This window comes from Mytilus trossulus, chromosome 11 (genome assembly GCF_036588685.1).
Source record: "Mytilus trossulus isolate FHL-02 chromosome 11, PNRI_Mtr1.1.1.hap1, whole genome shotgun sequence".
Lineage (NCBI taxonomy): Eukaryota > Metazoa > Mollusca > Bivalvia > Mytilida > Mytilidae > Mytilus > Mytilus trossulus.
In genome coordinates, this window is record NC_086383.1 from 23397951 (window position 1) to 23425353 (window position 27403).

The window sequence follows — 27403 nt, forward strand, 5'->3', positions numbered from 1 at the left end:
AAGATCCCTTCTTTTAATGTATACAAACAGATTTAAAATAGTATTATTGACTTATAATCGATATTTATTGGTTATTAACGTTTGTATTTAATTTCTTTAAGTCATAGTAAATCCTTAATAGAAACTGATAAATTTTGATTCCCCCCTGCAATTTTGTGAAGCTTCACCACTAAACTTCCGGTGCCGGTCTTTTCAGCAAGTGCGTGAAAAATGGCAAGTCCAGTTACAGCTTTGGGAAGAGTTTTGTGCCGCGCTGGCGGATTAGCTCACAATTTTGTTGCACCAGCCTCAATAGCTAGTACCCCAAACAGAAACTGTAAGTCTGCGTAAATTAAGGATGCTGTCATTGTGTTTTTCTCCAAATTTTCGTTGTCCTTGATTGACCGCAACTCTGAACTTCAAAAATTGAAAAGTTGAGTTTGTTCCTACAGTTGCATATTTTCCACGTTTTTATCAACATTTCTCCACGCAATTGCTTCATTTTGCAATATTCATCCTGCCACTGGTACAAATAAAGACTGAATATGTAGCAATCTCCATAGTAACTAGTTGCAGAACTTGCTGTAGCTCGCATGATTTATGAATCTGAAGAGGGCGCAAATCGGAAAATATGATTCTGAAGAGTATTCAAATTTTGGTTTCGCGATTGCATAGTTACTTTCTATTGACTGAAATATACATATAAATGAAACAGTTTGACCCAGAAAGGTTATAAATGCATTTAAAGTTTTAAAAAATAACTATAAAGTACAAGATTTTAGATGGAACACTGTTGTTATAGTGACACCATTTAAGTTGTCACATTCAGGGATAAGGGACAAATTGACCTGCAGTTCTTTATGTAATAAAGTTTCAGTGTAAATTCTAAGAAATTTATAATTAAGAAATGCCAGAAATAGTCAAACTTTCATGAGGTTATTCTAGGAGAAAATGTCTGCATTTTTTCCCTGATTTTTACCTCAAAATTGTATATTTTATGTTTTCTGACCATCCCTGTATTTATTTCTTTTTTTATGGTTTAAAAATCCATCTCATATTCAATCCTAACAATTTGATTGGTCCTTACATTGTACCATTGGTTATACTTGTACTATTTGTTCACCTTTGAATAGTCATCCAATTTTAACACCTTTACTGATCACCAATAATAAAAGTTTAATTAATTAATTGATAGTTTAAGCCAGAGTAATTATGATAATAAAGGCTTCTTCTGATTGTTTTTTACCCTCAGTCAATTTTTTATACAAACCCTTAACTGTTTGGGCATTCCTGAAAACAGCATAGGCACAATACACTACGTTGAAATTGGCAATAGGTCACATTAGTTTAAATCCTTGAAATACATGAAATAAGATTTTTTTTTAAATGTTCTCCAAATTTTGTTGTAGAAATGGTGTACGCTAAATACATGTATAAACAAAAAAGGAATATGTTTATTTACATTACACAATTCAATATTTTTGTAGTGCAAAAATTATCTTTGTTTGCAAAAAAGTCTTTTGGGTCTCTGATGAAATACTTAGGGTATTTCTTGGGTTTCTTGAAGACTGCTGTATAATTATAAATAGTATTAATTATGTGGATGATGTTAATTATATAATCTTCAGAATGATGGTTTGTTTTACAGATGCTACTGGTAAAAGAATCAAGGTTGATAACCCAGTTGTTGAACTGGACGGAGATGAGATGACCAGGATCATCTGGGAGAAAATCAAGGAAACTGTAAGCATCACACTTCTTAACTAGATATGAGAAGATGTGGTATGAGTGCCAATGAAACAAGTCTCCATCTAAGTCATTGTTCGTAAAAGTAAACCATTTATATAGGTGAAATTATGGAGCCTTGGCTCACATCGAACACCCAAGCTATAAGGGGATTCCAAAAACTAGGCATACATGTAGTTGCACCAGGCTTAGTTCTGGAACTTTCATTGATCTAAAACCAAATGTACATGTACATGAATGGCAACAATAAAAAAAATGTGAAAGTCGATACAAATAAATTAAAATTTTACAAAATACTTCCTAAGGAATTGACTGTACAGTAAAAGAAAATATTGTTTGTTGCATTAAATAAAAAGATTTTTATAGATGCATGTAGTAATAATAATAACCTTTCTATTGCAACTTTGCCAGCATTGATTCAAAAGCATTGTAAACAATCGTTATTAAATGTCAAACTGGTTTCAGACTTTGTATATTATTCCTTGTATATTTTTTATAGAGAATATTCCTCTATACATGTACATATGTGTTATCCTTAGTGATGACCAATGAGTCCAAAAAAAGGCAACAGTAGTATACTGCTGTTCAAAACTCGTAAATTCATGGACAAAAAACAAAATTGGGGTAACAAACTAAAACTGAGGGAAACAGATTAAAAATAAGAACAACAATTTTTTTTTGTGAAACATGACCAATATACTAACTGATGTTTCATTGACTGGTATTTTTTAGTTGATTCTGCCCTACCTTGATGTTGACCTAAAGTACTATGATTTGGGCTTGCCATACCGTGACCAGACTGATGACCAGGTGACCATTGATTCAGCTCTTGCCATTAAGAAGTACAACGTAGGAGTCAAATGTGCCACCATTACTCCTGATGAAGAGCGAGTGGAAGGTTTGTGTTATACCAATCTGGATTGTTGATGTACTTAATAACTATAAATAACTTTATAAGATACTATAGTTTTGTTCGAAAGGTTTTGAAATAAGGCCACAATTCCTCTTCTTTTGCTTAAAAAGGGTTAAAATTTTCATCAGTGTTCAGGCACCCATTATGAAATTTTTTGTTTGATTTTGTTACTTAAGATTTTTTATACAATTGGGTGAGTGGGTAGGTAGGTAGGGATCTTTTTTTATTTTTGGCCAACATAATAAATTACATATTTAAAAGGAGAAAATTTCATTAGGAAAGAAAAGATCTTTAAAATAAAATGATTTGTGTCATACTTTTTCTGATAGGCTGCTTTGTAGGTAAGAGACTTCAAACAATTTTATTTTTTATCATTATATTCAACATTTGTTTTCTTCTTGTAGAATTCAAACTGAAAAAGATGTGGCTCAGTCCTAATGGAACCATCAGAAATATTTTGAATGGCACCGTGTTCCGTGAACCAATCCTCTGCGAGAAAGTTCCACGTCTTGTACCAGGATGGACTAGGCCTATTGTTATTGGCCGTCACGCCTTTGGAGATCAGGTATATTATTCAACTGGTTTTGAGTTTTAGCATGACAGTTTTTAACAGGTCAAAATAAAAGAAATTGTTCTTGCATTTCAATCTTTAAGTTTATTGCCACAAAATTGAAGATTTTTCATTGTACTGAATGATCAAGTAGTGGCTTGTGTTTTTATACGACCGCAAATTTTGAAAAAATTTTCGTCGTATATTGCTATCACGTTGGCGTCGTCGTCGTCCGAATACTTTTAGTTTTCGCACTCTAACTTTAGTAAAAGTGAATAGAAATCTATGAAATTTTAACACAAGGTTTATGACCATAAAAGGAAGGCTGGTATTGATTTTGGGAGTTTTGGTCCCAACATTTTAGGAATTAGGGGCCAAAAAGGGCCCAAATAAGCATTTTATTGGTTTTCGCACTATAACTTTAGTTAAAGTTAATAGAAATCTATGAAATTTTGACACAAGGTTTATGACCACAAAAGAAAGGTTGGGATTGATTTTGGGAGTTTTGGTTTCAACAGTTTAGGAATTAGGGGCCAAAAAAGGGCCCAAATAAGCATTATTCTTGGTTTTGGCACAATAACTTTAGTTAAAGTAAAAAGAAATCAATGAAATTTTAACACAATGTTTATGACCACAAAAGGAAGGTTGGTATTGATTTTGGGAGTTTTGGTCCCAACAGTTAAGGAAAAAGGGGCCCAAAGGGTCCAAAATTAAACTTTGTTTGATTTCATCAAAATTGAATAATTGGGGTTCTTTAATATCCCGAATCTAACTGTGTATGTAGATTCTTAATTTTTGGTCCCGTTTTCAAATTGGTCTACATTAAGGTCCAAAGGGTCCAAAATTAAACTTAGTTTAATTTTAACAAAAATTGAAACCTTGGGGTTCTTTGATATGCTGAATCTAAAAATGTACTTAGATTTTTGATTATTGGCCCAGTTTTCAAGTTGGCCCAAATCGAGGTCCAAAATTAAACATTGTTTGATTTCATCAAAAATTGAATAACTGGGGTTCTTTGATATGCCAAATCTAACTGTGTATGTAGATTCTTAATTTTTGGTCCAGTTTTTAAATTGGTCTAAATTAAAGTGCAAAGGGTCCAAAATTAAACTGAGGTTGATTTTAACAAAAAATAAATTCTTGGGCCTCTTTGATATGCTGAATCTAAACATGTACTTAGATTTTTGATTATGGGCCCAGTTTTCAAGTTGGTCCAAATCAGGATCTAAAATTATTATATTAAGTATTGTGCAATAGCAAGTCTTTTCAATTGCACAGTATTGTGCAATGGCAAGAAATATCTAATTTCACAATATTGTGAAATAGCAATTTTTTTTTAATTAAGAGTTATCTTTCTTTGTCCAGTATAGTAAGCAAGAAATATCTAATTTCACAATATTGTGAAATAGCAAATTTTTTTTTAATTGGAGTTATCTTTCTTTGTCCAGAATCAACTTCAATCTTTGTTATATACAATATACAATGTATATTCACTTTTTACTACCAACTGATAAATTTAAATAATCTTTACCATTCAGTGATAACAAGCTGTTTTTTTACATCTTAATATTTTATGATGTATTTAAATGAGTAGTAATTGTTGCAAACTCCATTAGAATATTTTAATTGAAATTAGTTTTGGAATAAGGGAAAGGGGGATGTGATTAAAAAATTGGGTTCAATTTTTCTCATTTGAAATTTCATAAATAAAAAGAAAATTTCTTCAAACATTTTTTTGAGAGGATTAATATTCAACAGCATAGTGAATTTCTCTAAGAGAAAACAAAAAATTTAAGTTCATTTGAATACATTCATTCTGTGTCAGAAACCTATGCTGTGTCAACTATTTAATCACAATCCAAATTTAGAGCGGAATCCAGCTTGAATGTTGTGTCCATACTTGCCCCAACCGTTCAGGGTTCAACCTCTGCGGTCGTATAAAGCTACGCCCTGCGGAGCATCTGGTTGTGTACTGTTGTTTGTCTTTTTCTTGTTTGGCATGCAGTTTGGATTTTTTAACGGCCTTGTGTGAGTTGGAAACTTTTTTTTGGTATCTTTTGTCTCTTCAGGCCTCTACATTATCATTTTTTCTTGCTTGTCCCTTCGGACAAGTTGCAAGAAAATCAAATTGTCCGAACTCATAACTCACTTGTCCGAATTTATAATTGAAAATTCTCCATATTGATTACACATGTTAATATTTGTTATATATGCAATAATAACACTTGCCCTTTGATTGTATACCTATTAAAGATCAATAAAGGGAGCATTTTGTTATGTTGTATGAATACTACATCAAAATTCATTTTATTATTTCAGACTGAAGGCTTATTTGCAAGACTGAGCTCTCTAACACATTGTCACTATCATGTGTCGTTCATTAAATCATATCACTTCCCATACCACTAGGTTCTATTCATGGACCTATATTCATTCTGAAGTGGTGGTATGGTTTAAATATACCTGGCACCTTGTTTGCAAATAAACCTTTTTAATTCATTGATGGTGCCAAACAAGATTTTACAATTTGTCTTGATTTTTACATACATTGATATATGATCATGAAGTACATAAAACATTTTAGTAAAAAATCTGCCCTTTTAGATTTTATCTAATTTTTCCATCTTAACTTATTTTTTTAACCTATAGATCTTATTAAATAATACCTTTTTTAATTTAATGTTATGCCTAAAAGCAAAATCAAATGATACAAACTTTAATTTAAATTTTTAAAGTTAAGGTAAAACTCCATATGATGCAAATGGAGGTGCTCCTAATTCAAGAGGCTTATACTAAGAAGAAACATTTACCTTTGGCTTTGGTTTCCTTCCCCTTACTTATTTTCCCCTGGTCAATGGCTGCCAGCATTTTCAAATACGTTCAATCAGAGACATAATATACAAGTTTATATGTCTCTGGTTCAATCAATGAATATTTATTTCATTTTGTATGATCAATAAAACAATCATTCATATTTTTAGGAATGTATAAGTCTTGAATTTGATCTATTAACATCTGACATCGATCTTTTCACTTGTCCCATCGGACAAGTAGTATGATGAATCTACTTGCCCGACACCTAATTCCACTTGTCCCGGACAATCGGACAAACGGTAATGTCGAGCCCTGCTCTTGATTTCAAGAGCATAGATAATATGTATATTTAAGGTGAAGGCCTGTGCAAGTTTAACCAAGAAGGTTAAAAGAAATATTCAAATAATAGAGTTAAAAAATCAAGGACATGATGATCAACATTCATTTCAAGACGGATCTGATACAACATGATTATGAACTTATCTGATCCTAGATTTTACTGCTTAAATTCTGTTCAAGATGGTTGTCAGCTGAAAGTTATTTATGTGTATTACCTATACAGTACTGTTCAAAAATATCGATTCGATAACTTTTTTCTCCGATTTCCGATTTTCTCGGAATCACACCGAGTACCGCGGATTTCACTCCTAAAATCCTCCAAAGATTCTCTCCCAACACCGCGTGGCTGTTAATTGGTTTATTGCCCATCGGATGTACTTCAAATTAACGACGCGTGACAACATAATTGGATTACCCAGATAATTTACCTTTGAACATTTAATCGATCTTGGTTGCACAGGTGTGCTTTAAAATCACGGTATTATAAATTGAACAAATGTTTTCCTTTCTTTGACAGATAAAGATGTGACAATATCATTTAGAATAAGATAATTATTATCTTTTATATTTGTGTCTTATGCCGTTATCTTTAAAATAGAACGTACATACGAAAAAGTATGAAGAAAATTGTTATTTTGTGTTTCTATTACAGTCCGGTCAGGTCATACATTGTGTTCTTTCAGCAAGGACGATTTTGCCACAATTAGTTTCTTTTATAACTTATTCAATAAGCAATATCAGCGCATTAATTGTTCATTATTAAAAAATCAACTGGCTAATAAAATCATGTTTTTTTTCGGTAACCCGATTCATCGGATCATCAAGTAAACTTAATTTATTGAGCAATGTAAAATATGATGTTTCACCACCTCGGTACATTTATACAGACTTGAATAATTCAAATTACGAACAGAAACTGTTAAATGACAACTCTGTTGACAAAGGAAATAATTTCAAGTGATATTGATAGTGCTCGTCATTTTCGCATTTTACGGAACGGTTTTCAAATTGACGAAAGTATTTATATCAATTTCGTCATTTGAATTTGGAAAGTGAAAAATATTTTCACATTAATTATATTATAAATGTACTATAATTCTACCGGTGTTTGACAAGTTTATGACGCTCAATCATTTTACGTTTACAAAAGATGTTAAAAGTTGTGATGATAAGTAATCCGCTTATTGCTATCCGATAGGTCACTAATCCTTTAATTATTAATAAAATTTATCAAACCTCATAATTGCCCATCATAATATTCTATTCCAGTTAAATCAGTCATCATTTTATTTTCAAAATTTCCCAACCGCCTACAATTGGCATTTCTTTATCGTATTATCATGATTATTGTCATTTGAATACAATCAGTCACCCCGGACAATTTCCATCATAATTTCAATTTATAATACATCACCAACTGTAAATCTATATTATTGACCATGGACATATAACTAATGTACTTTCTTTTTTGAAAGATAAAACATTAAAATTCAAATAGTTAAAAATGTGTTCACGTTTATTCGGATAAGAATTATATTTTCCCGATAAATCAATTGTAAAAGGACCTTCTGGAGCCTCAATACGATTGCACAAAAATGTCGTTCTGCAACTTTAGAAACCTTGAATGGACTTTCCCACGGTCGGCCAGAAAGGTCACCTGAGTTTACTAGTACGCGATATTTTTTCCCGCCCTTTAAAAAACTCGTGCTGTGGATAACATTGATGTCAACTATTTTTAGCATTTAACATTGTTAAGTAAGTCAAGTTCAAGTTCAACCCAAACTGTTGATAACTGAGATGTGTATCGTGGAATTGTCTTCGCACGGCAAATAATTGTTTTTAAAATCTTTTGTTGAAAATACACAAATTTACATTCATTGTGCGAAAGTTAATATTAAACAAAGACGAATTAATGCAGCTGGAAGTATTCCTGTTGTAACGGAAATGTATTATTATTCTGCTGTACTGCCAACAAATCGTAAAACGAAAATGCCGTAATTGTTAAGCATAACGAATGGTGAATAATATTTTCCTTTTAACTTGAATATACAAAACTTTCAAACACGTAATTTTATTTAACTGCTCAGATTAATTAAGCGAAAGTTTCCGGTTATTTTTACACAAGTATGCTCATTTCGTAAATAAAATATTAATTTACTGGTGAAGACATCGAGGTCAAAATTAAGTAGTTTTCATTTTTTATAAAACTTAAATACAATTGAAAGAATTAACAACAACATTTTGCTTTTAAATCTTTTATTCATTCCAGTAATTAGATAATCCTATCCTAAAAAGAAAATGCCGTAGATTTACACAATTAATACGGGGCAATCATTTTGTCTAATGAATGGTGAATAAATTTTCCTTTTTACTTGCATATATAAAACTTTTAGACTTATAATTTTTAAATGAAGACTTTAACTTTGAAGTAGAATATTTTGTTTTTCACATATTCCGCTATATTTTATAATCGGTTTTTTTTTAAAGCAAGTACATTAAGGTTAAGATATTTTTAGATGGGCTAACAAAAAATACGAAAATATTTTGACTTTAGTTTTTATTACCACAAATGAAATTTAATTAGTATAAAAGACATTTAAAATTATACACCTGTTTGACACTTAAACTGGTACAGTAGACCGGAAATATAACTCTTTATTACTTCAACCTTTACCTGTCAGGTAATCCAATTACCCATTCAGTCTTGTGCCGGTATAGATCAAAGTAGGATAAGGGCAATTAATTCCTCGGTGTAGAGAGTGAGCTCGTTATCACAATAAACATTTACCTGATTTTGGGAGAGATTACTCCCAAATTCCTCCCAACATTTTGGGAGGAATCTCGGAGTTTGTCGGAGTGGCTCCGACATTTTCCTCGGTGTAGGGTGTGGGAGAGTTGGTACTCTTGAACTGTACTGTACTCCATGACGAAATATAACTAAACCACAAATTGATTTCAATCATTGTCAGAAACTAAAAACATGAAGACAGAAAAATGTTCAAACAATTCTTCATATATATAAGATGGTATTATATTATATTATTTATATTGTCTATTTTATAGTACAGAGCCCTAGACTTTGTTGCCCCAGGTAATGGCAAGTTTGAGCTAGTGTTTACACCTGAAGGAGGCAAAGAACAAAGAATGGAGGTGTTTAACTTCACAAATGGTGGAGGACCATTGATGGGAATGTACAATACAGATGAGGTAAACAAATTATAGCAATGATCAGATAAGGAATCAAAATTAACACCTTAATTACTCACATGGTGATTGTTGTAGAAAATAGTTCTTTTTTCGGGCAAAACCAGATGTGGAAAAAAGTACTGTGGATTCATTTATTTTCGTGGGTACCAATTTTCGTGGTTTGAGGAAAACTTATATATTCGTGGATATTTAATTTCTTGGTTTTGGCAAAGTCTACACTCATTCCTTTACAAAATTTGTATTTCATTAAACATTTGAATTCGTGGTTCTCCTGTACCCACGAAATCCCCGAAAATTGGTATCCAACGAATATTAATGAATCCACAGAATCTATAGATGTTACACATAGGATGATTGCTATAGAAATATAGAAAATGAACTGGTTAGTTTTTCTTAATCATCAGATAATGTTCATATGTTGTGTCAGTTGCAATAACAGAATTAAAATTGGATCATTTAAAGTTTAAACCTACTTTGTATTTTATCATTTTGCATGAATTAGTATTGGACCAGATACCCCTCTTTCAGCTGTAAAAATTATCATGAAGTTTGTACTACTGTTTCTTTTACAAAAAATAATCTAACATTCAGGATGTTACATACATAATTGATATTAACAACTTAATTTTGATGTATAAGATTACAGACCTGGTAACAGCTGGTGAAACGCTTTTCTTGAATTTTAGGTACATTTATTTCAACAAGGACATGATGAATTTATATCATTTCAAGACGGGAATGAATCGTGATTATAAAAATGTTCTGATCCTAATGACTGCAGAATCTTTTTAAAAAAAAATGGATTTAAAATGGCAAGTTATAATATTGTATTAAATTGTTGGCCTATTACAATTAAAATAATAATATAATTAACAAGATTAAATAAAAAGATATAAATAAAAGTAACAACAAACAAGGACAACCTAATAATTCTTTTACAATATCTTAAACTCTAAGGGTTAGAGAATAGTGATTATAAAAATGTTCTGATCCTAATGACTGCAGAATCTTTTAAAAAAAATAGATTTAAAATGGCAAGTTATAATATTGTATTAAATTGTTGGCCTATTACAATTAAAACCATAATATAATTAACAAGATTAAATAAAAAAATATAAATAAAAGTAAGAATAAACAAGGACAACCTAATAATTCTTTTACAATATCTTAAACTCTAAGGGTTAGAGAATAGTGATTATAAAAATGTTCTGATCCTAATGACTGCAGAATCTTTTAAAAAAAAATGATTTAAAATGGCAAGTTATAATATTGTATTCCATTGTTGGCCTTTTACAATTAAAACCATTATATAAATAACAAGATTAAATAAAAAAGTATAAATAAAAGTAACAACAAACAAGGACAACCTAATAATTCTTTTACAATATCTTAAACTCTAAGGGTTAAAATTCTACTGGAAACAGGTTTATGTACAAAATGTTGAGCTCTAATTTTCCAAGAGTTTTTAACAAAAAAAAATCCTTAACTGATGCAGAAACTGATTATTAAGATTTTAAATCAGATTTCTAAGGGTGGTCTTTTTGAGCAATGGATAATGTTGTTAAATTGATTTGAATTCCTATTTATTCCATTCTATTGGTAAAATAGATATTATTCTAATCTAATATTTACAGAGTATCCAAGGATTTGCCCACGCCTGTTTCCAGTATGCTATCATGAAGAAATGGCCTCTCTACATGAGCACAAAGAATACCATCCTAAAGAGATATGACGGCAGATTTAAAGATATCTTCCAAGAAATCTTTGAAAAGTAAGCAAGTTTTAGTCTTTGTAAGCCATGTGGACACAGACCAAGGTACTGGAAGAGCTTATTTATGCTGGTCAAAGAGGTATATTTTTCTCTCTCTCCTCCCTGCAAATAATCAGAAAACCAGTACAGGGTACAGAATGGGCTTCTTTCTGTCTGTCCATCTGCCTTCAAATTTTCAATTATTGACCAATTTAATGAAATTCTATCAGCATGGTCTTTGACAAGCTCTACATTTAGTGGCCAACAACTAATTTAAAAGAATTAAGACCACTTTTGATCTATTCAATTTACCCTGCATAAAATTTAATTGATTATATCCTATAATTTTAAGACCATCTTCATGAGTAATCACCATCATTCAAGTTTTTTGAAAAAGTAAGCATTTGCAAAATAAATTCAGTTTGACCAAGAATTATAAAAGAAATAGCAAAAAAAGATAAAAATCCTGGAAATGATGATCATCATAATTTCAAGACGGATCTGATACAACATGATTATGAACTTATCTGATCCTAGATCCTACGGCTTAAATTCTTAAATGATTTTTGTCCATCAAATTCAGATTGAATCAGTAGATAATTAATAACCTCTGACATTCCTATAAATCTCCCTCCATTACAATCAGATTTGGAACATTACTTTGCAATCCTTTGTACATCTATCTTTCAGAGACTACAAGGGAGATTTTGACAAGAATAAGATCTGGTATGAGCACAGACTCATTGATGATATGGTAGCCCAGGCCCTGAAGTCTGATGGAGGATTTGTGTGGGCCTGTAAGAACTATGATGGGGATGTACAATCTGATATTGTTGCTCAAGGTAAGAGTTATGTCCCATGCTAAGTCTGATGGAGGTAAGAGTTATGTCCCATGCTAAGTCTGATGGAGGTAAGAGTTATGTCCAATGCTAAGTCTGATGGAGGGTTTGTGTGGGCCTGTCAACTATGATGGGGATGTACAATCTGATATTGTTGCTCAAGGTAAGAGTTATGTCCCATGCTAAGTCTGATGGAGGTAAGAGTTATGTCCCATGCTAAGTCTGATGGAGGTAAGAGTTATGTCCAATGCTAAGTCTGATGGAGGGTTTGTGTGGGCCTATCATAACTATGATGGGGATGTACAATCTGATATTGTTGCTCAAGGTAAGAGTTATGTCCCATGCTAAGTCTGATGGAGGTAAGAGTTACAGTGTTCCAGCTTGAATCTCAGGGCAGAAGGGTGCTACTTGTCTGAAAGGGCACTTTAGCGCAATAACCCAAATTGTAAGGGCACTGTTTGGCAGTGTATTAATAACCTTGAATACATGTATATATATTGCTAGGCTCAGCTGCAGAACATTACTTGTATTTTAACCTTATACAGAAATTAATGTGTTCCAAGTGTTGGTTCCAGTAAGATTTTTTTATTATCAAATTATCATACCATGACACAAAGCATATCATTTTAATTGATGTTAATTAATGCAAACTGTGCATTTTGATCAGGAAAAAAATCCTTAGAAAAATCTTTTTTTTTTTAAATTTTATAATTTATATAACTTAATTATACAAGTCTATAAAAATAAACAAGTAGTTCTGAAAGATGGAGCTAAACAAAATTGAATTTGTTATGTAATTAAATTATCTACATTAAAATTACTTGTTTAGACATACATGTATAGTATTTGTGTTATCATGGTTATTGAAAGTTACCTAACTTGTAATCCTTTAAATTGTTACAAAAAAGTATTTTAAAAGAAGTGCACACCAAAGTGCTCCTAAGTAGGGAGTTATATAAATATAACAGGTGATACAAGAGATGATTATATTATAATGATGCAATAATACATTGCATATATTACAGTAGGTATAAAATCCATTATGGTTAAAAAATAAAAGCATTTGTTAAGTGCTCCTATGTAAGGAGGATTATAATACAAGAAATAAAACAGGAAGTGGTGCAATCTTGTTATGTTCAAATACAAATTTCTTTGGTTCTTCTTTTAATTTTATACTCGTGGTTATAAAACAAAACGTTTTTACCAATCTACTACATGTACTAATTTAGTCAAAACTTAGTATGCCTATTAAATTGTTTTAAATTTTATTTTAAAATATATTTTTTTATGTGTACATATGCTATAATACGTAAACATTACAAATGGCTGACATGGTCATTTTCATTCTGTATTAAATATCTAGTATTTGTTCAATTATCTTAAATCCACTAATTAGCAGTGAACAATCATTAGCAGAGGTGATAAAACTGCCAAAGGCATTAGGTATTTAACTTAATCCTATTGTCAGTTAATTAGTGTTACACAATCAGGTAACAATTTCACCGGAAACGCCAGAAGGCATGAAATTTGTAAAATGTATCTTTTGAAAAGGCAGAGGGGGACATTCTTTGGCTTTGGAGGGCAGAAGGGAGGGGGTAAGGGCACCAGGGGCGGGGCGCCCTTCTATTTAGGGCAGACGGGAACACTGAGTTATGTCCCATGCTAAGTCTGATGGAGGTAAGAGTAATGTCCCATGCTAAGTCTGATGGAGGATTTGTGTGGGCCTGTAATAACTATGATGGGGATGTACAATCTGATATTGTTGCTCAAGGTAAGAGTGATGTTCCATGATGGAAAATAATGGTATTAAAATTTATCATAATCTTCTGAAAGTATAATACTTTAAATTCAGAAATTCTTGCAAGGTTTTTATTATTGCGAATAATTCGACTAGATGGTTATCACAAAACTAAGAACTCAAATATTGATAACTGAAACATAGATCTGAATGCAGTTTTTTTTCTCGAAATTGCGATAATTAAACTCGCATTTTTGTTAATTTCTGAAATATCGCAATAAGTGCACTAAATACTTTCTGAATTTACAGTAATGTTTTAGTGAAAGTCGTGAAAATTTCAGAAAGTATTTTGATTGACTAGTTTGAATATTTAAGAGACCTTGATATGAAACCAAAGATTATCTAGAGGTTCCTGATAAGGCATTTTGGGTGCTGTTTAAATGGGTGTGCTTGCTTCAAATATATATAAGTTAGGGTTGTGGTTCTCTATAGTAAGTAGAGTTGTTTTGTTGGCTTTATTTGAATAATAAATATTAGAATGTTCAAGATAGGAGGGAAGTAGTTATTCAGTTGATTTTATTAGTATAAATAAAATAAATGAAAGGTGTAGGTATGTGCGTAAAAAAATATCAGTTTGACCAAGAAGTAGCAAAATTAGATAAATTCTTGGAAATGATGACCATCATAATTACAATACAGGAATGATATAACATGATTATGAACTTATCTGATCCTAGATCTTATGGCTAAAATTATGTTCAAGGTCTTTCTCAGTTGAATTTAGTTTATATTGATATTTGATTGTTAATGAATATTAAACAAATGCATATTTAAAATGAAATTTAATTATATATTTAAATTCAAAAATAGTAGATGTTATAGAAATATAGAATATTAAAAGATCCTCTCAATACTAAAATTTAAATGAAAAAAAGCTTGTACTTGTAATGACCTGAATTTTTCTTACTTAATTTAGGTCATGGCCTGCATTTTCATAAGTAGAGTTGTTTTGTTGGCTTTTATTAAATAATAATCGAAATTTTCAAAACATTTCCTTATATATATTAGTATGCACAAAATTTTAAAGGTAAAGGCAAATGGGAAAAAAATTGTATCAGTTTGACCAAGATAGTTTATAAAAAAGAAAAAAATCCAGAGGAAATGATGATCATCATAATTTCAAGACGGATCTGATACAACATGATTATGAACTTATCTGATCCTAGATCTTATGGCTAAAATTCTAAAAAGATTTTTATTAGTCAATTCAGTTTATATCAATTGTTAATTAATACTTAATACTTAACAAATACATACTGGAAATTCAGAAAAGATATTATCAGTATAATTTATAAACTCCCAGTTTCTCTTTATCGCAAAATTTGAAATCCCATATTAGTCTAGAAAAACATAATTGCAATAATAAATGCACACAATAATTTCTGAATTTACAGTAGGTTGAAAAAATCCTCTCAATTAAACTTTAAAAAATCTGAAAATGTATATTAAACAGATGATTTTATTAGTATAAATAAAATAGATGGTGTAGGTATGTGCGGAAAAAAATATATCAGAAAAACGTTAAAAGAAATGTCTAAAATAGACAAATTCCTGGAAATGATGACCATCATAATACAATACAGATATGATACAACATGATTATGAACTTATCTGATCCTAGAACTTATGGCTAACATGCATTCTGTTTAAGATTTATGTCAGTGGAATTGATAATTAATTTATAATAAATATTTAACAATATCATAGTTAAAATGTAAAATAAATTTTGAATGTGAAAAAACAAAACAGTATATGGTATATAATTATAAAATTTAAAAAAATCCTCTTAATTTTAAAATTTAACTTTAAAAAGCTTTAGGGTAATGATCTTAGCTTTTCTTCCTTAATCCTGGTTATAACCTACGTTGATGTGATGTTGACGTCACAGGTATGTGTTCAATTTCTTTATATAGTTTAAATTGACTTCTTAGAGTAAGAGAAATTGACAATTGAACCAAACACCATCTGGAGGTTCCTGGATTCACATTTTGGGTGTTGTTTAAATGGTAAAATTGAGAATGGAAATGGGGAATGTGTCAAAGAGACAACAACCCGATCAAATAAAAAAACACAACAGCAGAAGGTCACCAACAGGTCTTCAATGTTGCGAGAAATTCCCGCACCCAGAGGCGTCCTTCAGCTGGCCCCTAAACAAATAGATACTAGTTCAGTGATAATGAAGTTTGCTTGCTTGTAGCATATAAGTAAGGATCAAAGCTGTCTATTATAAGTTGATTTGATTTCATAAGCATTTTTTTTAAATTAAAAATCTGAAAATGTAAGAAAGGTGTATATTTAAACAGATGATTTTATAAGAACGAATGAAATAAATGTATTTTAAGGTCTAGGTATTTTCGGGGGAAAAAATATCAGAAAAAGGTTAAAAGAAATAGCTAAAATAAACAAATTCCTGGAAATGATGACCGTCATAATACAATACAGATATGATACAACATGATTATGAACTTATCTGATCCATTAAAAAAGCTTTAGTGTGACCTGATCTTTTCATCCTTAATTCAGGGTTGCAACCTGCATTTTCATTTTCAGAGATTGACGGGCATGGGTTCAATGTCTTTAAAATGACTTCTTGGATTAAGAGACATTAAAAATTTAACTATAGGCTGTCTATAATAAGTAGTCTCTAATTGGCTTTTTGTAAATAACAAAAAATCTGAAACTGTTCAAGTTATGAGTTTATTAAAAGAGTTGATTTTATTGGTATTTATAAATGTATTTTTAAGGTGTAGGCATGTGTAAAAAAAATATGTTTCAATTTGACCAAGACGGTTAAAAGAAATAGCATGAAAAGAAAAATCCTATAAATGATGATGATCATTATTTCAAGACGGATCTGATACAACTTGATTATAAACTTATCTGATCTTAGGAGTTACTAATTTCTTATTCACTTCATAGATTTGTCTTCAATTTAGTTGAAATCAATAAAAGATTATATTTAGTGAAAATGTATATCTTGAATTTTATAAAAATTTTAGTGAAAATGTGTAGGTAACCCTCTATGGATCAGTAGGGGGTCAGTAGTTAACCATATATCGAATTTATCGCACGCTGCACCTTTTCTACTGTGTTTTGTTGAAAAATAAATAATGAAACACATCAACATCGATAGATGATGTCACCATTAACGGGTCATGAACCCCTATGGAATTTACTAACCCCTACGGTCTCATAGGGGGTCACCATGTGACAGCCTTAAACCAATCACAATGTGATAATTTACCCATGGTGCAATAAGTATATTTAAGGTGTAGGCATGTGCAAAAACAATAAGTTTCAAGGAAATGATGATGATCATAATTTCAAGACGGATCTGATACAACGTGATTATGAACTTATCTGATCCTAGATCTTATGGCTAAAATTCTGTTCAAGTTAGTTGTCAGTTGAATAAACTTTTAACTAATCCACATTTGTCAAGTGTTAAAGATGATAACTTGTGTCTACTATGTTTGGTTAGGAAATTCATGGTCTACTTGAGTTTAGTATGGTGTTCATTATCACTGAACTAGTATATATATTTGCTATGGGGCCAGCTGAAGGACGCCTCCGGGTGCGGGAATTTCTCGCTGCATTGAAGACCTTTTTGTGACCTTCTACTGTTGTCTGTTCTATGGTTGAGTTGTTGTCTCTTTGACACATTCCCCATTTAATTTCTCAATTTTATCTTATCATTCATCGTTATAAATGAACTTAATTTAACTTTGGAAAATGGGTTTTGTTTGCATTATTCATTGTTTACCAATAAATGTTAAACTTGAGTTTAAATGAATGTAATTTTAAGGGGTAGGCATGTACAAATTAAATTCAGAGACCAAGAATGTTAGAAGAAATTCCAAAAAAAAAGAAAAAGTTGAGGAAATGATGATGAACATAATTTCAAGACGGATCTGATACAACGTGATTATGAACTTATCTGATCCTAGATCTTAAATTCTGTTCAAAAGATTGTTGTCAGTTGAATAAAGTTATTTTGCAGTCGGAGAAATTGTGGTTTGGCATTTACAGGATGGAGTTGATGATTCTTAGAAATTTTTCTTAGGAATGTATTACTAAATGAATAAAAATCCACAGGATTGACCGAATACATTTTTACAGGACACGACTTTTGCTTATTTACATTAGTCGTCAAAGGTTAAAGATGGTTACTTTTGTCTACCCCCTTTTGGATAGGAAATTCCATGTGTTTTTGGTGATCATTATATTAAATGAATTAATTAACTGGGGAAAATATAATGTTTGCAATATTTTTAAACAATTTAAGGTTGAACTTGAAAGAAATGCTGTGCAGGAAAAACTAAAATAGTCAGATTTTTGTTGCATGTTGAAGTTGTTTCTTGGTCTGGATGACTTATTGCAACTTGCCTCATGCATGCAAATCAAATTCATACCAAGTTTTTGATTTTTTGTTTCATTTTATGCCTCACAAATTTTCACTAGATCCATAGAATGATGATCAAATTCATTTCAAGACGGATATGATACAATATGATTATGAACTTATCTGATTTTGGATCTTACTTTCTCAAATACCTGATTAAGATTTTTGCAGTTTAATGAACAGGTTAAAATAGCAAAATCAAGCTGAGCTTTTTTTCAAAAGTGTTAACAGATTCACTATTTATTTCTAACATGAAATTTTAAAATTTTCTTTCAGGTTATGGCTCTCTTGGTTTGATGACCAGTGTATTGGTGTGTCCTGACGGAAAGACCATTGAGTCTGAGGCTGCTCACGGTACAGTAACTCGTCACTACAGAGAACACCAGAAAGGCAACCCTACCAGCACCAACCCTGTAGCTAGTATCTATGCATGGACTAGAGGTCTCGAACATAGAGGAAAATTAGACGGAAATGCTGACCTACAAAGGTACAATTTGGTGTCTGAAAAACTAAAATTGTAAAAGAGGATTTGTGATTTTCATATGGACAAAATGGTTAAATATCCCTCTATTCACATAAAAAAAAAATCAAAATGCCAGTTTGATTTATTGCAATTACAACCATGTCCCACTTTATGCTATAATTAAAACATTGCAATAATTTCCAAATTTACAGTATTTTGGTAAGGAGGATTTATTGCAGTGCATAACAAGTCTGATAAAAATCAGACCAAATTTTTTTGAATTTTATTTTTACGTCCAACAAATGTTCACTTGATCCAGGAAATGATGATCAACATTCATTTCAAGACGGATATGATAAAACATGATTATCCACTTATCTGATCTTGGATCCATCTATCTTAAATACTTGATTAACATTTGTACAGTATAATAATTTAACATACAATACATGTACTTGTCTAGTCCTAAGCCTTGAAATTTTTGGGGTACGGTTTCAGATTATATCATTTGTGTAGTCCCTATGTATCTTGTAATTAGTATACACAGTTTATTTTTGGGATTACTTTGTTTATACAAGAAATTCAAATGTTTCACTTGAATTAAACTCAAAATGTTCATCCTTCATGCTTCAATGGATACAACTGTGCATTTACTAGCAAAATTGTTGTTTTGCTGTTGGTTGAATGTATCATTACTAATGTTTTATGTTTTCAGATTTGCCACAACATTAGAAAAGGCATGTGTATCCACAATTGATTCTGGTAAAATGACAAAAGATTTGGCAGGATGTATATATGGCTTAAAGAAGTAAGTTATTGCAATATTGTTTTACCATGATGTTCATTTTTAGAACCCACAAATAGAAAATGTTAATCTGGCTTAGTTGGCACATCTATGTTTTTACAATTTGTACTTAATGTTTTATTTACTTATATTGCAAGAAAGAGCTGTGATAAGTTTCAAGTGCAAAACTTCAGGGATGTTTTTACAAACTTGGCATTCTTAAGGCCAGACTTTTTTTATTATCTGTTTAACGAGATCCGCCGACTCCACATTGTCCGATTTCAGAATAAAAATAAAAGTAGTGCTTCCTACTTTTATTTTTATTTTTTCCGCCGACTGTTACGAAATCCTCAAAAAAAAATAAAAGTACGAGTTCAGTTCTGCGATTATTAATTTATCTCTTGTCGCATGGTCAAACAAAACGGCGACTTCCGGGAAGGGACTGTTTTTTTACATTAAACTTTAAGTCTGATCACTAGAGAGAAGTTCGTGTTCACTCAAATTTGTTAAGTGTAATAGAGATGAGACAATCGGGGTCATGTTGTGCTATGAGTTACCGGAAGATGTTGGCATCAGCCGCATGACCAACGAGGCAGATGTTGAACCTGACATGCCGGTCAACGTTTTGGAAGAGTTCGGGTTTATATTTTCCCTTTGAAGTAGTATCGTAGTATGCATATTAAAATAGTATCAAAGATATTAATTAAAATCAATAAAGCTTTTTGAATTTTGTGTATGGATGGGACCAAATCATTTGAAAAACCACTTTTTATTCACGTTCACCCCTTTTCACTTTCGCACCCTACAGTACTACACGTTTGCACCCTACACAGGGATAAAACTTAGGAAACTCAAGCTGGTAGCCCAGACCAAATTATTCCTAAATGATGTTTGTATTTTGAACTAAATTTTATCAAAATTTTAGTAGCCCACCTCAAAATCTAGAGGTCTGTTTTCTTCCATTGTTCTTGTATTTTGATAAATTCTTAAAAAAAAAGAAGAAAAAAAAGGGTCACTTAGATTGGTTTTATTTTTATTTTTAGTGTCGACTGGACCAATTTTGCACTTTTTTTTTTTTTTTTATTTCGTCCCCTCGACCCTATTTTTTTACAAATTTTCTCGTTAAACAGATAATAAAAAAAGTCTGGCCTAATGCTCTTATATTTATTATATATCAATAAATTATCTCCCCTTGCAAAGTTTTTATTTTCCCTGAATTTTATTTTAATCATTTTAGACTGGAAGTTTATGACCAATTTGAACTGAAAATTCAGATAATTGTATACACATTCTCAACTACATAATTATCTTGTGCTAATTTACAAAATTGTAGTGCTAATGAGGCTTATTAAAAAAGAAAGGAGTAGGTCTGGTAAGGGCCAATTTTGGCCTCAAATTTCAGGTTCATCTGACGAAAGAATTTGAACACTTTTTAAACATTTAAGTGTCTATTTCAATTGATTCAATTATTATGTGTGAAAGATTTTAACTGATTTTGTCATTTAAAGGCTCCAATTCTAGCTTAAATATGGAAAATCTACCAAATAGGCAAACAAATGTAAATTTTCAGATCGTTTTTGTCAAAAATGAAAGTGGCCTCATCTGTATACATCCTCAACCTTTATATATGTTATGTATTATCATCAAATACAACTTCCATTTCAATTTTATGAATGAACACGAATGTGGCCACTTTCATTTAAGACGAAAACCGTCAAAAATTTAACTAAAATGCTAAAATTGTGAAGATTTCAAAAATTTAGCATGACTTTATGATGCTTGTACCCAATATATGTGCATTGCATTGTCAAAAACAGCACATATTTATGTAGCAGAACCATTCTTCTTTCCAAAAGATAACATATTTTGGGGCCAAATAAGGGTCTTACCGGACCTAATCCTTTGAATAACAACTGTTCGTTTTTGTCTCGCCTTGACGGAGTCAAAAAGCGTGACATAGGTATGCTGTTGACAGCGTCAACAATGTATTAGTTTGTGATTAGCTCAGTTTTATGGGGAACCACTAGTGGTATGTCAATGATAATTGGTATGCAGATGTATTACCATTGCCATGGAGATTATTTGGCTCCGCCCCCTCAGTCATGGTCTATTGACTTTGAATGGTTTGCTTACTTTACATGTATTAGTTTGTGATTAGGTCAGTTTATGGAGATCCACTTGTGGTACATCAATGATGATTGGTATGCAGATGCATTACCATTGCCACATCTCCTTGCCATGGAGATTTTTTGGCTCCGCCCCCCTCAGTCATGGTCTATTGACTTTGAATGGTTTGCTTACTTTACATGTATTACTTTGTGATTAGGTCAGTTTATGGAGATCCACTTGTGGTACATCAATGATAATTGGTATGCAGATGTATTAGCATTGTCACATCTCATTGCCATGGAGATTATTTGGCTCCGCCCCCTCAGTCATGGTCTATTGACTTTGATTGGTTTGCTTACATTACATGTATTAGTTTGTGATTAGGTCAATTTATGGGGATCCACTTGTGGTAGGTCATTGATATTTGGTTTGCAATTGTATTAGCATTAATTGGCACAATTCATTGCAAAAATTACAAAAAGGTGAGACATATCTCTGTGATAACAGTTTTTATGATAATGAGAAATTCAGTCTTCAACATTCAAAGTTGAATGAACAACATTATAATAAACTTTTCTCTTTATTTCAGTGTAAAACCAGAGCATTACTTATACACAATGGACTTCTTGGAAGCTATTTCAGAGGAATTGAATCGTCAACTAAAACAATGAGACTGATATTTAGGAACTATTAATCAAGTTTAGGTCTGAATAAGGGGCAGCAACTCTTTGTAACTTAACCAGAGTATTATCAATGTGATTTGTATTGGATTTTTGACGATAATATACATATTTGTTAACAGGGGAGGGGGAGTTGAAAAAATGAAATATGACTATTTGTATTTTATAAATTTGTACATATTTGTCAGATGACTCAAAGAGGATAATGGAGTAAGATCTGCAAGAGTTTTTTTACATATATATATTTTTTTCTCAGGAAATTCCATGATAAAATTCTTTTTACCAAATTTTATATTAAAGTTAAAAACCCGAGGTTCAGTGATTAATTAAGAGATTGTTGAAGTAGATTTTAATGCTGGCCATTTATATACCTCATAAATTAAATAGTGAATGTCTTGCATGTACAAAATAGTCAATTTGAACCCAAAAAAATGTGTATATTATGGACATATATATTACCTTTGTCTTATTAATTGCTAAATATTAAAACCAGTGCCAGAATTACCAAATATTGTGCCCTTTTCTATGTTTTATACCAAAATGTAGCTGTTTTGTAATGAACCTATTAAAAAATTACTAAAAAATTAATTAAAAAATATTAAATGCATATCAATCAATCTTATAAAAACCCTAGTCTTAGATAATAGAGTGCCAACAAAATTGCAATGCAATACATTTTTGAAATTCAATTTGTGGTGTAATGGTGTAATTATTCTTTTTACTGTATTCAATTTATAGTGATAAAATCCTTTTGTTGCCATAAAAGCCAATCAAAAGTGCTACCTTTTTAGTTGTGATGTCATATTAGACTATAAAATGTGTTGATGATATTCTTTTTGTTGAAAGTGCCATTGTTATATATAATATAAAGAGCATCATATAAGATGCCTTGACAATTTAGTTTATAAATGGCTGAATGTTAAAATTTGTTTGCAATGGTAAAATTGTATACAATGTATACGGTCCAATTGTTGTCTTTTCGACCGACAGACGATTGTAAAATATATAGTGTCTTTGACATGATGAATATTTATGTCCTTTGAACTTAAAAGGGAACTATGTCGTTATTATTCTAAATGATTTTTTTAATTTGCTTTTGAATTGTTATTACAATTAATATTTAATTCAGAAAACAATTTACAGAAAAGAGACAATAGAATGGCTTTACTTTCAAAGTAATACATGTATATTTTTGCTAGAGCAACCAAGTTTTACCATAAAAAAAAATTTCAGATGTTCTATGCATTATATTATTCAGAGAGTGAAAATAACTGTGATATAGGGTTGTATAAGAGTTTGTCAAAATGAACTTTTTGTCATTTTATCATTATTACAATTTAACATGCTGCATTCCTAAGTTTGCTGAAAATGGCTGTGTTTAGAATCAACTTCTAGGATAACATGGATGTGTTTCGTGTGCTGACAATGGCTTTGTTTTAAATCTTTCTCTAGCACAAAATGAATGTTTTGTTATTAACATATAAGGCAGCTAGATATAAATAGTAGCCTTGCGTTTTTTGTGTAACAAATTCACCAAGTGTCATCGACGACTTAGATACAGATTTGTTGATCAACTGTTGTTGTATTGCTAGATTTGTCTGAGTGAGTGTGAAATAAATCATGACCAAATTAGTAATGTTTTTGTTCTTTTGTGGTGTAAGGGCTTATTATGAAAATAAGAAGATGTGGTATAATTTTCAATAAGACAACACGACCAGAGGCCAACTGACAAAACAAGTTATAAGTTTAGGGCATTGTATGGCCTTCAACATTGAGCAAAGCCCATAGCACAAACTAAGAAAGTAAAAAAAGGCACCCAATGACAAATGTAAAACAATTTAATTGAGAAAACTAATGGCCTTATATTATATTGTACAAAACAATAAAGAAGACAACAAATATGATAATCAGGGAATACATAATGGGACAGAGTTCTTTTCCTCAGGTGTTTATTTTGAAGAACAACCCGTCTATGATCAGAATTGAAAAATAGTCATCAAACATCAAAACCTGGCTCACTGGTCTGTAGGTAGTTTACTTGCCTTGAGTGAATGATTTTACGGGTTTGATCCCTTGTTATGTCAAATTAAATTAATTAGTATTTGATGTTCTTGTTTAGTTATGCAGCTTTCAACAGTTAGAACAAAGACTGGATGCTCTGACTCAAAACTTTTGAGCAAGGAAGATTGACAATTCCATGTTTTTTTTAAACTTAAATTGTAAACTTTTAACTAGTGTTTAAAATCAGTCTGGGCATGTTTGTCCTGTACAAAGTAGGGTTGATAATCCAAACGCCTGGACATGTTCTTGTCCTCAATATGCATAAAATTTGACACGATGTTTAGCCATCTGCAATCGTCAAGATGAATAACTGAGCACACCAGTCAATCAGAGCTGAATCCCTCGTGCATTTTTATACGACCGCAAATTTTGAAAAAAATTTCGTCGTATATTGCTATCACGTTGGCGTCGTCGTCATCCGAATACTTTTAGTTTTCGCACTCTTACTTTAGTAAAAGTGAATAGAAATCTATGAAATTTTAACACAAGGTTTATGACCACAAAAGGAAGGTTGGTATTGATTTTGGGAGTTAAGGTCCCAACAGTTTAGGAATTAGGGGCCAAAAAGGGACCCAAATAAGCATTTTTCTTGGTTTTCGCACCATAACTTTAGTATAAGTAAATAGAAATCTATGAAATTTAAACACAAGGTTTATGACCATAAAAGGAAGGTTGGTATTGATTTTGGGAGTTTTGGTCCTAACAGTTTAGGAAAAAGGGGCCCAAAGGGTCCAAAATTAAACTTTGTTTGATTTCATCAAGAATTGAACAATTGGGGTTCTTTGATATGCGGAATCTAACTGTGTATGTAGATTCCTAATTTTTGGTCCCATTTTCAAATTGGTCTACATTAAGGTCCAAAGGGTCCAAAATTAAACTTAGTTTGATTTTGACAAAAAATTAATCGGTTGGGTTCTTTGATATGCTGAATCTAAAAATGTATTTAGATTCTTGATTATTGGCCCAGTTTTCAAGTTGGTCCAAATCGGGGTCCAAAATTAAACATTGTTTGATTTCATTAAAAATTGAATAAATGGGGTTCTTTGATATGCCAAGTCTAACTGTGTATGTAGATTCTTCATTTTTGGTCCTGTTTTCAAATTGGTCTACATTAAAGTCCAAAGGGTCCAAAATTAAACTTAGTTTGATTTTAACAAAAATTGAAATCTTGGGGTTCTTTGATATGCTGAATCCAAACATGTACTTAGATTTTTGATTATGGGCCCAGTTTTCAAGTTGGTCCAAATCAGGATCTAAAATATTATATTAAGTATTGTGCAATAGCAAGTCTTTTCAATTGCACAGTATTGCACAATGGCAAGAAATATCTGATTGCACAATATTGTGAAATAGCAATATTTCTTTTTTAATTAGAGTTATCTTTCTTTGTCCAGAATAGTAAGCAAGAAATATCTAATTGCACAATATTGTGAAATAGCAATATTTTTTTTTAATTGGAGTTATCTTTCTTTGTCCAGAATCAACTCAAATCTTTGTTATATACAATGTATATAGATATAGAATGTATATTCACTTTTTACTTCCAACTGATAAATTAAAATAATCTTTACCATTCAGTGATAACAAGCAGTTTTTTACATCTTAATATTTTATGATGTATTTAAATGAGTAGTTATTGTTGCAAACTCCATTAGAAATTTAATTGAGATTAATTTGGAATAAGGGAAAGGGGGATGTGATTAAAAAAATTGGGTTCAATTTTCTGATTTGAAATGAAATTTCATAAATAAAATGAAAATTTCTTCAAACATTTTTTTGAGAGGATTAATATTCAACAGCATAGTGAATTGCTCAAAGAGAAAAAAAAAATTAAGTACATAAGAACACATTCATTCTGTGTCAGAAACCTATGCTGTGTCAACTATTTAATCACAATCCAAATTTAGAGCTGAATCCAGCTTGCATGTTGTGTCCATACTTGCCCCAACCGTTCAGGGTTCAACCTCTGCGGTCGTATAAAGCTACGCCCTGCGGAGCATCTGGTTCAGTATTTCATGGGTATGGTAGGATAATTGAAGTTGTGTTAAAAGATCAACAAATAACACAACATGGCTAAATTTGGCAGTGAACTGGCAGTTTTTAACCCACTTGTTTTCCCCAGGAAGCTATAATAGTAAATATATAGAAACAACTATACAAACAAAAATGATACCAAACATCTACAAACAATTCAAAATGTTACATGACAAATCATTGCCTTAAAAAACAATGTTGACCTATTTTTGCTGGACACTATGGAAATTTTTATGAACAAGCTGTCATGAGCGATAAAAGTTTCTTAGATGCTTAAATTTTCAATTTTCATCAAAATATTTGAAAAGATAAGAAACTATTTCAAACTAAGATCTTAAAATGATGACCTAATTTATCAGTCGATTCAAGTTAAATGGTTTTTTATACCTAAATCGGAAGTTCAGCCCATTTTTGTCTCCCCTGCAACGAAAATCGCTGTATGCCAGACACTTCTATTACTATCCAGCACTGAGCAGTGTGGGCGATATAAACTATTTTAAATATAAAGTTTTATATTTCAGAAGGTAGCAGACTGTATTTATATATATTGTAAGCAGATTCCTTATGTTACGAAGTTTCTGTCTGTAATATGTCCTTTGTCCTTGACTTCGTGTTTATCGGGTTGAATCTTTAAAAGTTGCATGATTAGGTCCGATTCCCAGGCATTCTTTCAGCGGTAGGTCAACTTATCTGGTGTATGGAATAATTGTCAGGCGAACATGTCAGTTTGACAGGTTTCAAGTGGCCTCGACCCCATTTCATGGTTCATATTTTTTTTGTTTTGGTCACAGTTTTCAGGTTCAATAAGCAATGTCATTTATATTTGGTGTATGGAATGAATGTAAGGTATACATAACCAGGAAGATTTGGACTATTTGCAATTACAAATAAATTAAGATCAGACATTATATTTTAAGTGCTTAAGTGACAATTTG

At 31.2% G+C, this 27403-nt stretch overlaps 1 protein-coding gene across 1 annotated transcript; it reads left to right on the forward strand.

Annotated features, from left to right (window-relative positions):
* Positions 1-163: 163 nt before the first annotated feature.
* On the forward strand, positions 164-24005 carry LOC134690893 (isocitrate dehydrogenase [NADP], mitochondrial-like). The gene is made up of 10 exons (XM_063551034.1): positions 164-316; positions 1628-1722; positions 2458-2623; positions 3043-3203; positions 9405-9548; positions 11183-11319; positions 11989-12140; positions 18614-18824; positions 19516-19608; positions 22283-24005. Exons 1-10 carry the CDS (start codon positions 211-213, stop codon positions 22362-22364), a joined length of 1347 nt encoding a protein of 448 aa, XP_063407104.1. The 5' UTR covers positions 164-210; the 3' UTR covers positions 22365-24005.
* Positions 24006-27403: the final 3398 nt, after the last annotated feature.